At 27.5% G+C, this 15,248-nt stretch overlaps 6 protein-coding genes across 6 annotated transcripts; 4 read left to right on the top strand and 2 right to left on the bottom strand.

Annotated features, from left to right (window-relative positions):
- Window positions 1–178: 178 nt before the first annotated feature.
- Window positions 179–1,690, top strand: SHQ1 (Hsp90 cochaperone SHQ1; the record flags this gene model as incomplete). Its single annotated transcript, XM_011276232.1, has 1 exon — window positions 179–1,690. The coding sequence occupies one exon, from the start codon at window positions 179–181 to the stop codon at window positions 1,688–1,690; it is 1,512 nt and encodes a 503-aa protein (XP_011274534.1).
- Window positions 1,691–1,853: 163 nt separating this feature from the next.
- On the bottom strand, window positions 1,854–2,993 carry BOP3 (Bop3p; the record flags this gene model as incomplete). The annotated part of the gene is made up of 1 exon (XM_011276231.1): window positions 1,854–2,993. The coding sequence occupies one exon, from the start codon at window positions 2,991–2,993 to the stop codon at window positions 1,854–1,856; it is 1,140 nt and encodes a 379-aa protein (XP_011274533.1).
- Window positions 2,994–3,591: 598 nt separating this feature from the next.
- On the top strand, window positions 3,592–5,487 carry LAP2 (bifunctional aminopeptidase/epoxide hydrolase; the record flags this gene model as incomplete). The annotated part of the gene is made up of 1 exon (XM_011276230.1): window positions 3,592–5,487. One exon carries the CDS (start codon window positions 3,592–3,594, stop codon window positions 5,485–5,487), a length of 1,896 nt encoding a protein of 631 aa, XP_011274532.1.
- Window positions 5,488–5,758: 271 nt separating this feature from the next.
- Window positions 5,759–6,345, top strand: YIP3 (Yip3p; the record flags this gene model as incomplete). Its single annotated transcript, XM_011276229.1, has 2 exons — window positions 5,759–5,771; window positions 5,891–6,345. 2 exons carry the CDS (start codon window positions 5,759–5,761, stop codon window positions 6,343–6,345), a joined length of 468 nt encoding a protein of 155 aa, XP_011274531.1.
- Window positions 6,346–7,752: 1,407 nt separating this feature from the next.
- Window positions 7,753–12,541, bottom strand: URB2 (ribosome biogenesis protein URB2; the record flags this gene model as incomplete). Its single annotated transcript, XM_011276228.1, has 3 exons — window positions 7,753–7,985; window positions 9,094–12,472; window positions 12,533–12,541. The coding sequence occupies 3 exons, from the start codon at window positions 12,539–12,541 to the stop codon at window positions 7,753–7,755; spliced, it is 3,621 nt and encodes a 1,206-aa protein (XP_011274530.1).
- Window positions 12,542–12,890: 349 nt separating this feature from the next.
- NUP85 (Nup85p) lies at window positions 12,891–15,212 on the top strand (the record flags this gene model as incomplete). The annotated part of the gene is made up of 1 exon (XM_011276227.1): window positions 12,891–15,212. One exon carries the CDS (start codon window positions 12,891–12,893, stop codon window positions 15,210–15,212), a length of 2,322 nt encoding a protein of 773 aa, XP_011274529.1.
- Window positions 15,213–15,248: the final 36 nt, after the last annotated feature.

The raw sequence follows: 15,248 nt of genomic DNA, 5'->3' as shown, positions 1-15,248 counted from the left end.
TCATCGGTATAAAAGAATTTAATTTTTTTTTTATTTTCGATTACGTAATTGATAATTTTTTTTTTTTCAATTTAACCAGCAAATTTTTGACAGATCTTTTAAAATTTTATAAGTAATAAGTAAACAATTTATTGCAAAAGTATTATAAAGATAGGATTTCAAAAGTGATATAGAAGCCATGTTGACACCATTCTTTACTTGTTCACAAGACGAGGAGTTTGTCCATATAAATATCAAAGTTAGTCATATCAGATTCGATGCTCCAGGTGTTCAAATCATTGCAGAAGATGAATTATTCATTTTTTCATTAAGTCCATATTATCTAAGATTAAGATTTGATAAGAAATTAATTGATGATGAAGAAAGATCTAATGCTCATTATGAATCTAAGGAGGAAATTGTGAAAGTGAAAATTCCAAAATTGAATAAAGGTGAAGTGTTTGAAGATTTAGATTTACCACAAAAATTATTAGCTCGTGCAGGTGAAAAAATTGATAATAATCAAAATGGTGAAGGGAATCAAGCTTTAGATACCAAGGAATTGTTACAAGAAATCGGTGTTCAAAACGTAGATGAGAATTTAATTAAAGAAGTTGATGCAGATTTGAAAAAAGATAATGTTCAACCAACCACTACTAAAAAGCCATTAATTGAAGAAGTTGACAACTCTAATGAACCAAAATCTGATTTACAAACAACTTTAGATGAAGGAACTGAATTCAATTGGGAAATTAATCAAGATTTACCACAACCATCAACAGATCTTAAAATCAAATATGGTTTTGATAATCGTTATGATTCTATCGTGGGGATTTCAATATCAAATGGTAATGATATTAATGAATTAGATGATCCAGAACATACAAAACCAGAAGATAGAATTAAAGAAAGATTACTCAAGGAAAATTTTAAATTTGATCCGGAATATTATGCAGCTGATTATATGACATCAAAATATTCAGAAGATGATCCTGATTTATATTCCGAGATTAAAGATTTATTAAAATGGGAGCAACCATTGATTAATTCCACTGATTTTACAACGGAAGAAAATGAAAAAATGTTACAATTACCTAAAAAATCATTTTTAATTTCAAATCAAAAAACATTATATTATACTATATTATCAATATTATTTAGTTTTGCATTTGAATCAAGAGAAACTCAAGGTGAATTAGGTATTGAATCTGCATGGACTATGGGTAAATTAACTCCACAAATTTCATTTTTAGATTCAACAATTGTTTTCCCAGATTCCAAAATATCAATTTTTAAAGCCTTGATTATAACAAGTATACGAAGAGCTTTATCTTATCCATTACATAGACATTATGGATTAACTTTAAAAGCATGGGAAGATGTTATTAAATTCTTAGAATCTGGTAAGAAAACTGTCCTTAAAGCTTTATTAGCTGCAAGAGAACCTTTTAGATTTCATGATATTTATTATTGTTATGATAAAATTTATTTTGAAGATTTAATTAATTGGTTAATTAATGATCCAAAGGATAATGATTTTGTTTTTAAATCATTAGCAAGTGAATTATCCAAAAATTTAAAATTTTTGGAAAAAACTGAAATTTTATTTGAACAATTAGATGAAGATGGTGATGTTGATACTTTTTTAAATATTCAAGAAATTGAAAGTATAGCTGAAACTATGTATTTAGAAAACAAACAATCATCATAAAACAAGTGTATATATTTATAATATATATATCTGTATAGCAAGTATAAAACATAATCTAGAAATTTAACGTAGCAGTGTGGGTATTCATAATTTATATAATAATTCATAAAGTATTCGAATTGAAGGTTTGGGTATCATAGGGTGTGTGGGAGTCATAATGGTGTTAAGCAGAACTTAGGATATTATTTGCAAATTTTGGACCAGCTTTTGGAGTTTCAGATCCCTTTTGATCTTTAGAATCATGATCATTATCATCAACTTTCATTTCATTATTATTTTGATTTTTTGTTTTGGATTTATCATTAATTTCAATTTCATTTAAATTTTCATTACCAATTTGACGTATTGGAGTTGTAGTTTGACTTATTTGTTTATCTAATAAATAATTTTCAGATCTTGTTCTTTGATGACCTTTTCTTCTAAAGATTTTTTTCATATTTTCTTTATTTTCATGTTCAATTGGTTCTTCATCTATATTAGTAAATTCATTAATATTTTTCAATTCTTCACTATTTCTACTTCTTTTCCTACCACCACTAGCAGGATTTTCATTTATAAATTGTAATCCTCCACCAGAATCACTTGTTGAATCCGTTTTGTTATGAGACACTGGTTGTAAGTCAGTGTTTAAGACACCCATCATTGATTGTTGATGTCTCGGAATTCCCTGTATGGAAGGAGAATTTACAACAACAACAGGATTTGGTGAATTATTCAATGAAGGTGAGTTGTTAGGCATCGATTGGTATCTTTTATGTACTGGTGAAGATGGATAACGACCTCTGTCTAGTTGAGCAACAGCAGCAGCTCCTATCTTTGCTGGAGATAATGGTCTTGTATGAAGTGATACTGGAGGTCCTAAGTTTTGTGTAGGTCTCTGTATAGGATTTTGATGAGAATGATGTTGTTGTTGATGCTGTTGCTGTTGTTGCTGTTGATGTTGATCTTGGTAAGCTGTGTATAGTGGTCTTGAAGGAGATGTTTGGCGTGTGATGGGTTTGGAATGGATTGATACTTGTTGTAATTGTTGTTGTTGAGACGCGATTAACTTTTGAACAACATCATCACCAATTGTATCACCAGAGAATATCATGGGTATGAGATAACTTGGAATGCCAGCCTGTAGGGAATAATTCATGAGTTCTATGGATTTGGTTTTATTTTCTAATTTGTAATATTCTTGTTTTGTGACTTCTTTCTGTTTCTGGAGTTCAATCAATTCAATAAGGGACTTTTCAGAATGAGGCCATTCAGCAGTGGGTCCAAGTCCCAGAAGTCTAGCCAACTGTTCTGTGAGTTCCATGTTTGTTCAGCTTTGATATAATTATGTTAAGATGAACAAAAATAATCTCAATATATAAATATAGCTGTATTTGAATTATTTATGTCTAGTATAACTAATTTAAGATTCAAATATTTCTAGATTAAATTTTAAATTTACGTGTTCGTGTCTTTTGTTGCCCGATTGGGTAATGGTTGCGTGGCGCTGGCTAGTGGTTTAAAGAAGTTGTCAGGGAGATATATCCGTTTTAGGAAATCTCATAGTACGTTTTAGGAAATCAATAGAATTAAATGGTAAACTATAGGGGAAAAGACAGTGATATAATTGAAATCAACTAAGTGAATTGATTGTGAATCTAAATGATGTATTTCCCCTTTTTATTAGTGTTATTTATCATCCTATTTATCCCCCAGTCAAATCCCAGCGCACCCAACCATTTCTGTTTTGGGATTCACGGCGAAAATTGTGGTTCGCTTTTTGTTCTTTCATATAAACTTTTTTCCTCAACATGGAGTTTTGAAATAATTTATATTACTTTTTAATGCTTTGGAGATTTTCAAATCAATTAAAGAATATATTCCCAATTGGTTTGAGATCCTTTAATAGAAATTATTCCAAAATGGTTAAATTACCTGAAATTATCGAGTCTCATAGACCAAAAATTTCCCCAGAAACTGATTATTCAACTTTATCAAATTATAAAGATTTTAAAGTGGAAAATTCCAATTTAAATATTGAATTATTATTTAATGAACAAAAAATTATTGGTAATGTTACTTATCAACTCTTGGCTTTAAACTCTATTCAAAAAATTACTTTGGATTCAAGTTTTATTAAAATTAACAAGATTAATGTTAATAATACCCTGGCACAATATCAAATCAATGAAAGAGTTGAACCATTAGGATCTTCATTAGACATTACATATGAAGCTCCAAGAGAATCATCATTAGAATTATCAATTGATTTTGAAACAACCAAGGATTCTACTGCGATTCAATGGTTGAAAACCGAGACAAGTACAACAGATTCATCAGATTATGTCTTTACTCAATTAGAACCAATTCATGCACGTTCATTATTCCCATGTTTTGATACACCATCAGTTAAATCTACTTTTAATGCAATTATTAAATCAAAACATCCAGTTGTATTTTCAGGTTTACCAATTTCAAAAGATTCCTCAGATATTTATGAATTTGAACAAAGAATTCCAATTCCTTCTTATTTAATTGCAATTGCATCTGGTAATATTACATCTGCTAAAGCTGGTCCAAGATCTACTATTTATGCAGAACCAAATAGATTACAAGATTCTATAAATGAATTTGAACAAGATTTAGAAAAATTCATTAAAATTGCAGAAGATATTGTTACACCATATATTTGGTCAACTTATGATATTTTAATTAATCCTGCATCATTCCCATATGGTGGTATGGAAAATCCAAATATTACATTTGTTACACCAACTTTAATCTCTTATGATAAATCACAAGTTGATGTTATTGCACATGAATTAGCTCATAGTTGGAGTGGTAATAATGTTACAAATGCCTCATGGGAACATTTTTGGTTAAATGAAGGTTGGACCGTTTATTTAGAAAGAAGAATCACTGGTGCATTACATGGTGAAGCATTTAGACAATTTAGTTTTATTCAAGGTTGGAATGATTTAATTAATTCAATTGAAGCATTACCAAAATTTGAATATTCAAAATTAGTTCAAGATTTACAAAAGGGTAAAATTGATCCAGATGATACATTTTCATCAGTTCCTTATGAAAAAGGTTCAAATTTTATTTATCATTTAGAAACAAAATTAGGTGGTTTGAAAGAATTTGATCCTTTTATTAAATTTTATTTCACCAAATTTCAACAAAAATCATTAGATACTTATCAATTTATTGATTCATTATATGAATTTTATGGTAATGATCAATCCAAGATTGATATTTTAAATAATATTGATTGGGAATTATGGTTATATACACCAGGATTACCACCAAAAGCTGATTTTGATACTACATTAGTTGATAATGTTTCATCATTAGTTTCTAAATGGATTTCAAAAGCCACTGAATTTAAAGAAATTGAAGAATTTAAAGAATTCTTCACTAAAGGTGAACCTAAATCATTATATGATGGATTCTCATCACCACAAAAAATCTTATTTATTGATTCATTATTAGAATCTCAACCTTCATCAGATTTCTGGTTAAATAATTCAAAAGCATCAGATTCATTATTAGAAATTTATCCAGATTTACAAGATTCCAAAAACACAGAAATTATTTTCCGTTGGTTTAAATTAAAATTACTTTCTGGTAAATCTCAATATTACAATGATTTATCTAAATGGTTAGGAACTGTTGGTAGAATGAAATATGTTAGACCAAGTTATAAATTATTAAATAGAGTTGATCGTGAATTAGCTATTGAAACTTTCAAGAAGTATCAATCATTTTATCATCCAATTGCTGCTAATTTGGTTAAACAAGATTTAGGATTGTAATGAACTCTTAAATACATGAATAATTTAATAATAAGTTTATACTGTCTGTCATTTTATTGTACTGTTTCCACCGTGTCAATAAGTTTTGTGCTGCGCCTTTCATTTTTTTTTTTTTAATTTTAATTTGTTGATTTGAATTTTGAACACGAAACAATTGAAAAAAAAACAAAAAATAAACAAAAACAGAATCAAATTTCAATACAATACTTTGATCAACTATTTCATCCTTTTGGTATACTTATAGAAGAAATTAGTCAGTTGATACTCCAAAATGTCCTTAGCCGGTTTGTCCAATATTCCATTCTCACAATTCACTGAAAGATTCAGTCTTGATAGATTAAAAGTATGTGGTTTTATATTTAGATCGTGATTCATATAACTAACAATCTTTTTTAGTCTGAAGCTGGTTCAATTCAAAATAAATTTGCCAATATTCGTCCACCACAAGAATTTTTTGATGTTAAAAGAATATCAAAACCTCAAAATTTTGGTGAATTACAATCAAGAATTTCTTATAATTTAAAATATTATCAAACAAATTATGCATTAATAGTTTCTGCATTAAGTGTTTATTCATTATTAACAAATTTATTATTATTATTTGTTATTGTCTTTACATTAGCTGGTGTTTTCGGTATAAGTAAATTACAAGGTGCTGATTTAGAATTAGGTCCATTAAAATTAACAAATTCTCAATTATATACTGGATTATTAGTTATTGCAGTTCCATTAGGATTTTTAGCTAGTCCAATTTCTGCTTTATTATGGTTAATTGGTGCTTCAAGTGTTAGTGTTTTATCACATGCTTCATTTATGGAAAAACCAATTGAAACTGCATTTGAAGAAGAATCAGTTTAAATTGAATCAAAGAGAAACAGAGAGAAATATCAAGAGGATATATATATACGTTGAATACGAATAATGGATAATAAATTATTACAAAATCATGTAGATTCATTATTTGTCTTTAATTCAAATTCATTAAAACGATTGTACAAAATATTTAAACACCAATAAAATCAAAAATCTATGCAAATGTAATACCATATAATGGTATATATAATACCACTCTATTCTTTCTTCAACAATCCATATCACAACAATCACCACAACACATTTCAAAAATACATAAACAACATAAAATTTTCATACTAGAGATCTTATTAGTACTTAAGTCTAATCAATATGAATTACTAGTCTTAATACTTACCATGTACCACAACAACTACTTTCTCTTCTTGGAGGAGCTTGTTGAATATAAACAGGTTGTTGTTGTTGATAATAACCTTGAGGAGGACCATAATAACCTTGATGATGCTAAAAAGTTGATATTGTTAGTCTCATACCGATATATAATACAATAGATCTATACTTACACCGTGATGATGCATGTTTGTCTAATTTGTTTGATAAGTAAATTAATTTTATGGAATCAGTGAAGTGGCTAATTACATATCAGGATCAATCACTTTATTTATATATAATTCCTGATTTTCGATGTTTAATATTAGTTCAATATTGAGAATGTACTTTATATACCCGAAAGATCACGCCAAGGAAATAAAAATCCATAAGCCTCTATTGAAGCGCAGATTTAAGCATGATTCATTCAACAATTCTGATAATAAACACTAATAATTTATTAATGATGACTACTAGTCATGGGGTTAGATGAATAGAGGCTTGATTGTTTATATGATCATTGTTTTTCCCGGGTTCAATAGTGTTATTTTTAGTTTATACGCTGGTATTCTTCGAGAATGGCTGTGATCTTAAAATAGTACATAACCGTTGAAACTCTGTCACAAAAATAAAGAAAATTGTTAAGGGAAAAAGACTATATTTACTCGAGTTTGATGTCTTTGAAGGTATGGAATCTTTGAGGTGTGCGTTATTGTTTGTTAATACGATGACTATGGGCTTAGTTTTGGGTTGTTCAGTTTACAATCGGCTTTGGTGCACCTAGGTTAGGGCAAAGTTGATGATATGTACTCTGCCTCTAATAATTGTCTTGGATCGAAACTAGATCAAAATAATATATATATGATTAGATGATTGTTCAGTATATGATCTTAATAATATTTACCAATGTAATTAAAACAAATAAACCTTGATATTGATACAATATAAACAAAGTATTAAACTAACAAAAAAACTTCAATGTTCATCAACAAAAGCAACTATGATATGATTCATGAGATATAATACAGTATATGCCTTTGATTCTTTTGAGATACAGTACTATCAGCTGCAATATCAATTAACCTAATATCCACCTGGACCACCTGGACCACCTGGACCATAATCATCACCACCACAACAATCACCACACAACATTTCTAAAAGACAAGCACAACACAAGATTTTACAACAAGTACCACAACATCCACTTTCTTTTTGTTGAGGAGGTTGTTGAGTATAAACAGGTTGAGGACCTTGTTGATAATAACCTTGTTGAGGTGGACCTTGTTGATATCCACCATAGCCTTGTTGAGGACCTTGTTGATAATAATTTGGTTGTTGTTGCTAAGAAGTTAATATGAATACTATATTATACCAATCAATTAATACATACTTGACCGTAATAACCACTCATTGTATATACTCAGTTATAGATAGACTTTGATATAAATTAAATACAAAACAAGCAAGTTGATTATGATTTTTGATTGGAATTTGATTAAAATTTCAACTGAAACGAGTAAAAGATGAGCTCACTGATTGTAATTTTACTAGAAAAATGGTCATGTGACGCGTCAGATGACTAAAGAACTACGATTATGTAATTATGATGTAATAATATTGATTATAAAATGATGATGTAATCTGTATCCCATTACATAATTCATTACATAATCTCAGTTTTTCCGCGAATGCTTCGCGAATTCTTTTTAATTTTTTTGCATGAAATTCAGCAAATTTCAAACATTTGCTGACAGGAAAAAGCACATACGCCAAAACGGGACATTTCAGTACATTTGGGAGAATTACCAGCAATTTGCAAACAGAAAAAACTAAAGAATGTCAATTTATTCAGATTCTTTATATACTTTAGATAAAACATCAACTAATTCAACTTATAATTCATACAAGACAATGGGTTTCACTTATTTCCCTCCTGATTCTCCTTCACAACAAGGTCCTTTCCCTGTTCAACATGGGTATGCCGATTTGGAATTTGATACCCATAATTATAATGGTAATCCAGTGAGTTGAATGAATAATTGAGCTTTGATATATTAATACTAACATTATAGTCTCCTTTAAATCCAACTACTCATCATCAAGCTGGTAATTTTGAAAAATTTGCTAAACATGACAATACTAAAAAAGCTGGTAATTTTGTCTTTGGTCAATTGAAAGGTTTCTTATTGAGTCGTATTTGTGGTTAAACTTACAAAGAATTCAATTCAATCAAAGTTAATCATGCTGGTCTAGATCTTTGATTTTTGCTTGTTTTATTAGTGCATTACAGGGATTAGAGCTATATAAACAAATAAAACGTGTATCATTACTATATAACAAGTTGTATGTATGTAACTCAATCTGTTTGCCATTTACCAATTTTTTTATAATCATCATATAATGACCTATAATAAGTTCTACCTGAATTATCTAATAATGTATTAACCAAAATTAATTCATTTTGTGATAATACATCAAATATATTGAAAATACCTGGTAATAAAATTTCACGAATATGAGAATCATAAGAATATTTTAAATTAAAAAAAATAAATGAACATAATAATGTTGATAAATATTTTCTTAATGATTTTTTAACCAACGAATTTGATGAAGTTAATGAATTTGAATTTTGATCTTTAAAATTAATTGGTGGTTCACAAAGATTATTTAAAACACGAGACATTGAATCTGCATTTTTGATTGAATATGGTAATTTCCTAATTGGGTTAACTTTTGATAAATTTAATAATAATGATTTGAATAAATTTAACAAGATATGATGACGATTTGATAATCTAAATCTATGAATTAATAATATATTTGATAAAGTTAATGTTAAATTTTGATAAATTAATTCACTAAATTCATTATTTTCCAATATTAATGAATCTGAAACCCGGGAAAGTAATGATAAAATTAATTCTAATCCATATTGATTTATTATCCATGTTTTTTCTAATAAAATTGATCTAATTGAAATTAAAACATTAATAATTGATTCTGAATGAATAAATTTATTAAAATTTAATAAAATCTTAGAAATTGATCTAACAAAATCATTAATTACATTATTATCTTCACGTTTGAAAAATTTCCAATATAATCCTAAAATCTCTGAATTATAAACCATTAATTCATCCTGATCAATTGAATATAATAAATGATTAAACCCATGAATGAAAACATTATTTGAAAGTTTCCCAAAAACAAAACTTAAACTTGTTAACAATTCATCTTTAACACCACCTTGTTCTCTCAAAACAATATATAAACTTTCAAAATATTTAATATCATCACTTTCATTAAAATATTGACAAAATAATTTAAAAATATTAATTTTGGCATTAATTATTAAATCATCATTTGTATTATTTAATTTTGATGAAAATTTTAAAATTAATGGTTTTAATGATTGGAAATCTTGGAAAGATAAATTTAATTCTGCAAATGAACCTAATAACCATGTTATATCTTTAATTGATTTTGGGGAATCTGATTTAATAAATTCATGGAATAATGTCTTGGAAGCTGATATAAATGAATTTAATAATTGGTCAGTATCAATTTCATTACTTGATGAATTTTTTAAAATTATAAAAGATATATAAAAACTTGATGATAAATTTTGATTATTTTTTGATAATTTTTGAACACATTTTTGTATTAATTCATTTATGATTTTAGAGCTTGAAACTTCCTTCCTTTGTTGATAATGATGATTCCACACTTTATTGAAAATATCAGAATTTGGATTTTTTTCAACAAATTTAAAAATTGTAGTTAAATCAATTTCAATCTTTGATTTAAAAGTTGGTGAAGTTGAAATTATATGCTTGATTGAATTTAAAATAATTTCATTTTGTGATTGAGATGTGGATGATTTAAATAATATTTCAACAAGTTGATCTAAAATAACATGTTTAATTCTCTTTGGATAACATTGAATTGGGAACTTGGCTAAAATTTCAATTTTTTGTAACGAATTTGAGGATTTTTTGGAATCAAGTGATTTACTTATATATTCAATGAAACCTTCAGTTAATTTTTGTTGTTCAAAAAGGTAATCATTTTCAAATAATTTATTTAAATCATCATTTGGAACTGAGAAAATTAATTCACAAAATTTTGTAATTTCTAAAGGTTGGAAAAATTCATTAATTAATACAAACCATCTATTCAATATGATTTGGAAAATATTAGAATTATTTTTAGATTCCCTTTCCAAGAATTTTAAAAAATTCTCCACAATTGGTCTAAAATCATATTCAAAAATTTCTCTAATACGAAATAATAAATAGAATTGATTTAAACTTGATGGGTTCCCACTTTTTTCAACGACTGTGGAGATTGAATCTTGATCCAAGATATCTTCATAAAGACATAAAATTTGATATTTTAATCTCCATAATTCTTCATCATCATCATTGATTTCCCAAATAGGTTTTAATAAGTTTTTAGATTGTTCAACTAATGTAATATCTTGAGTATTGAATAAACCTTGAACAATGGAATTTAACAAGATATAATCAGCTTTATTAGGAGTTTGTTCACCTTGGAAAATTGATTCAGTTAATTTATTCATTTCTGTAATTGATAGGACATAAACATTTTGAGAAATTAAATCACTAAATTCAATACTTGACCAATATGATGAATATTCAGTTTCAATAAGGATTTTCCTCAATAATTTGAAAAAATTTAAAAATTCTCTAGCTCTTATAAAACAATTTAATAATTGTTCACCTAATTTTAACCAATTTTCATTTTTTTGTGAATCTAAAGATATAAAGATTTGTTCAGCATGTTTAATACCAATTTCAATATCTAATTGAATTACAGAAAGGATTAAATTCCAATCTTGAGTCTTGTTATCAAATTCTTTAATGATAATATCATCTAAAAATGATTGTGATAAAGTTCTTTTCAAATTTGATAATGATTTTAATAATAAACTTGTAATTCCAGGGGTTTTATTAGTTATTAATGTAAATAATTTTTCAGCTGTTTTGATATCATCTTTTGAAATTGTATCAAGTAATATATCATAATATAATACAAGACTTTCATTAGTTGGTTTGGATTTTAATAATGCTTCTAAATTGGGTATTAGATTTTCTTTTTGTTCTTTATTCAATAAAACTTTCTTGATAATGCTTAAGAGTTCAGTATGCTGTTTATTATTCTCTGTGTTGTGTATAGATGCAGATAATTGTAAAATTATTGGTAATGCTATTGATGCAAATTTTAAGATGTATTTTTTGTTCAAATTTTCAGCTGATATTATAGTTTGATAAAATGATGTAATGGTATGGATATGATTTCCCAGTTCAGCGTCTGATAGATTTTCTTTGATATTTTGTATAATTTCAAGATATTTTGACAATATATCAATTGAATATTCTAATGTATTTGAACCAATTAATGAGGCTAATCTAGTAGCATTCATGATATCAGACAATGCATTTATGAAACTGATATCATTATCAACATGACTGAGCCCATCAACTAAAGCTTCACCAAATTTAAGATTTTGAAATATTCTATTTCTTAATTTTGGTTCATCATCTAATTCACACCATGTATAATATAATAATGACCAAATTGAGCTCTGAGTTCTGAATTTCTTGGTCTTGACATCACTAAGTCTATCACATAGTAATTCAAACACAAATGACTTCTTATTAGGTAAATATACGTTCAATTGGCCCTGTAATAACTCATAACCAACTTGAACCACTTCATCTATACTAGTATCTTTTGATCTCAAGAACCTCGTGATACCCTCAGCTGACCGTATCTGTTCGTGAAAAGTTAGTAACTATACCAAACCAAGGCTCATTATTCACATAAGACATACCTGATTCATCCTAGACCACTGCTTTACCTTACTTTCCTTGTAAAAATACCCTTTCCCACTTTTTTTTTTCTGATGAGATGAGTTTCTTTAAAAAAATTAAATTTTTCTATACCAGAGACCGGAATTCGCGAAAAAAATAGTCGGAATTTTTAATTTTCAGTATAACGAAAATTCAAAAAAAAAACAAATCTGTTGTTTACAATTTTTAGATCTCAAGTTTGATTTTGGTTTGATCCAGGAAGGAATTGGTTGCTAAAGAGCTGGTATTTCATTGTATTGGATAGAATAGATCCCAGAGATCATCTACGTTTTCAAAGCAAGAGAAAAGACCCATTTTCAAGGTTGTTTTAGAGGTGCAATGGCGTTCCAAATACATCAAGACATGGCTCAAGACAAGGAGATCAAAGATATGGAATTGATGGATGAAACTTTTGATTTCGTTGATGATGATGACCAAGAATTGGAAGACGAAGGGCTAGATCAAGAATTGGACCCTGTGTCAGGAGTGCTGTTGGAAAGATTCCCAGAAGCTCCGATCCCTAATGATGAAGTTGAGAATTGGAGAAATACTTCCAGAATATTGAAATATAAATTGAATCCAAATGGTATCAATGGTGTTGGTTTCATTTCTCAAGATCCAACTAGTGATAAAGAGATCAAAGTGTTCCCACAAGAGACAAAATTATATCCAATTTCAATCCCACAATCTGATGATTCAGATGCTTATACAGAATATATTTCAAGTCTTTATAGTATATATGAAGCACTTGGTGATGAAAGATATTATTCCGTTGCTACAATAGGGCTTATCAAGAAGAATGCTCAACATGAACAAGCTGAAGTTTTAAATAATGCATTTTCGTTAACAATTCAAGAATTAGAATTATACATTGAACATAAACAAGCTCAACAAGATTCAGATGCTAGTATATTTGAATTAGAAGAATGTCTATATATATTAAACGCTTTAAAAGCTGTTTTCTTTGCAAATGATCAAGATGTTCCACAACTCTTATCACATTGGATCAATAGAGCTGATCCACAACCAAGTATTGAATTAAATGAAGCTGTTATGAAATCTGAAAAACCTTATCAACATCCTTATTTCTGGAAATTTATTAATCAATTAGTTCTTAGAGGTTTATATTCAAATGCAGCTGAAGCATTAAAACATTCAGAATATAAGGAATTAAATTCAATTGACTTGAATTTATTTAATTTATTTACAGATGCTGAAAATTTATTATCAAATTATCCAATTCAATCAACACCTGAAGTTTTCAAAGAATGGAAAAAAGCAGCAAATACAGCTTCTTCAAATGCTTCGATAAGGAATAAAGTATCAGAAAATAATGAATTATATAAGGGAATTAAAACATTACTAAGTATAATATCGGGTAATAAATCAATCATATTTGAAACTTCTGAAACTTGGTATGAATCATTAGTTGCATTAATATATTATCATATCCCATCAATTTCTTTATTATCTGAATATTTCACTGAATCATTACAACATCATCAACCAGATCGAACTGTTGTTTGGGAAGTTGCAAGTGTTGATATATTTGAAGGAAATTTCATTCAAGTATTAAGATCATTAAGTTCTTTTAATAGTGCCACTGCAGCATACACTTCCGCATTATTAGAAGCTAAAGGTTTATTAAAAGGTTATTCATTAGATGAAGATGAAAATGGTAAAATAATTGGTCAAAATTCCTTGTTGGATCAAGAAGATTTATTTTCAACAAGAAATGTTTCAGAATTTTTATTACATGGTCATGCACTTGATTGTCTTTCAATTGAAAAATTAATACCTGTGGGTATTGGTCTTTTAGCCCTTTCAAGAAATCCAACTGCAAGAAGTGTTATAGCTGAATATTTACCAAAATATAATTTTAAGACAAATGATGATATTGAATGGGCTTTAACAATTTGTGCAAGTTTAAAATTACCAACAATTGCACATGTTTTATTTAGAACCGCGGCACAAAGAGCATTAAATTTAGGTCTTGTATTAGAAGCATTAACATTATTTGCACGTGCTGGTGATATTGAATATGTTAAACATCATACATGGTTTATTTTTGAAAAATCATTAATTTTAGGTAAACCAATTGATGATTTGATTATAAATGCGGTGATTGATGATTCTATAATTATAGAAGATATTGATCCTGAATCATTAAAATTATCACCAATTTTACGTCAATTATTATCACCTTATGCTATATTATATCAATTTTGGAAATTTAAAGAATCTGGTTCATTAAAACAAGCAATTACAAGATTAATTTCATTATTAAAATTCCCACATTTACCACCAAATTTATTTGGTTTATTAATTTCACAATTTTTACCATTTATTATATTTTTAACTCCACCAAAAATTTTAACAAAGCAAGAATTATTATCAGTTGTTAAAATTTTAGATCAATTTGATAATAATTTCATAAATAAAAAGCATGGTAACTCAAAAATATTAGAACAAGCAAATAAATTATATAAAATATCTATTGATGAAGATAAATTACAATCTAAACCAGATAATTATTGGGTTAAACAATTGAAAGAATCTGAAATAACACCTCCAACTGATTTCCAAAATTTATTAATATTAGTTAGAAGAAATATTGCAGTTGAAATTGGTAGATCATTTTTAGAAGAAAGATATAATTAGAATAACAAATAAACATGTGTATATGTATTCTACTAA

Source organism: Wickerhamomyces ciferrii, contig 00085 (genome assembly GCF_000313485.1).
Source record: "Wickerhamomyces ciferrii WGS project CAIF00000000 data, strain NRRL Y-1031 F-60-10, contig 00085, whole genome shotgun sequence".
Classification (NCBI taxonomy): Eukaryota; Fungi; Ascomycota; class Saccharomycetes; order Phaffomycetales; family Wickerhamomycetaceae; genus Hansenula; species Hansenula ciferrii.
Note: the sequence above shows the minus strand (reverse complement) of the source record. Positions and strands in the feature narration are given on the sequence as shown.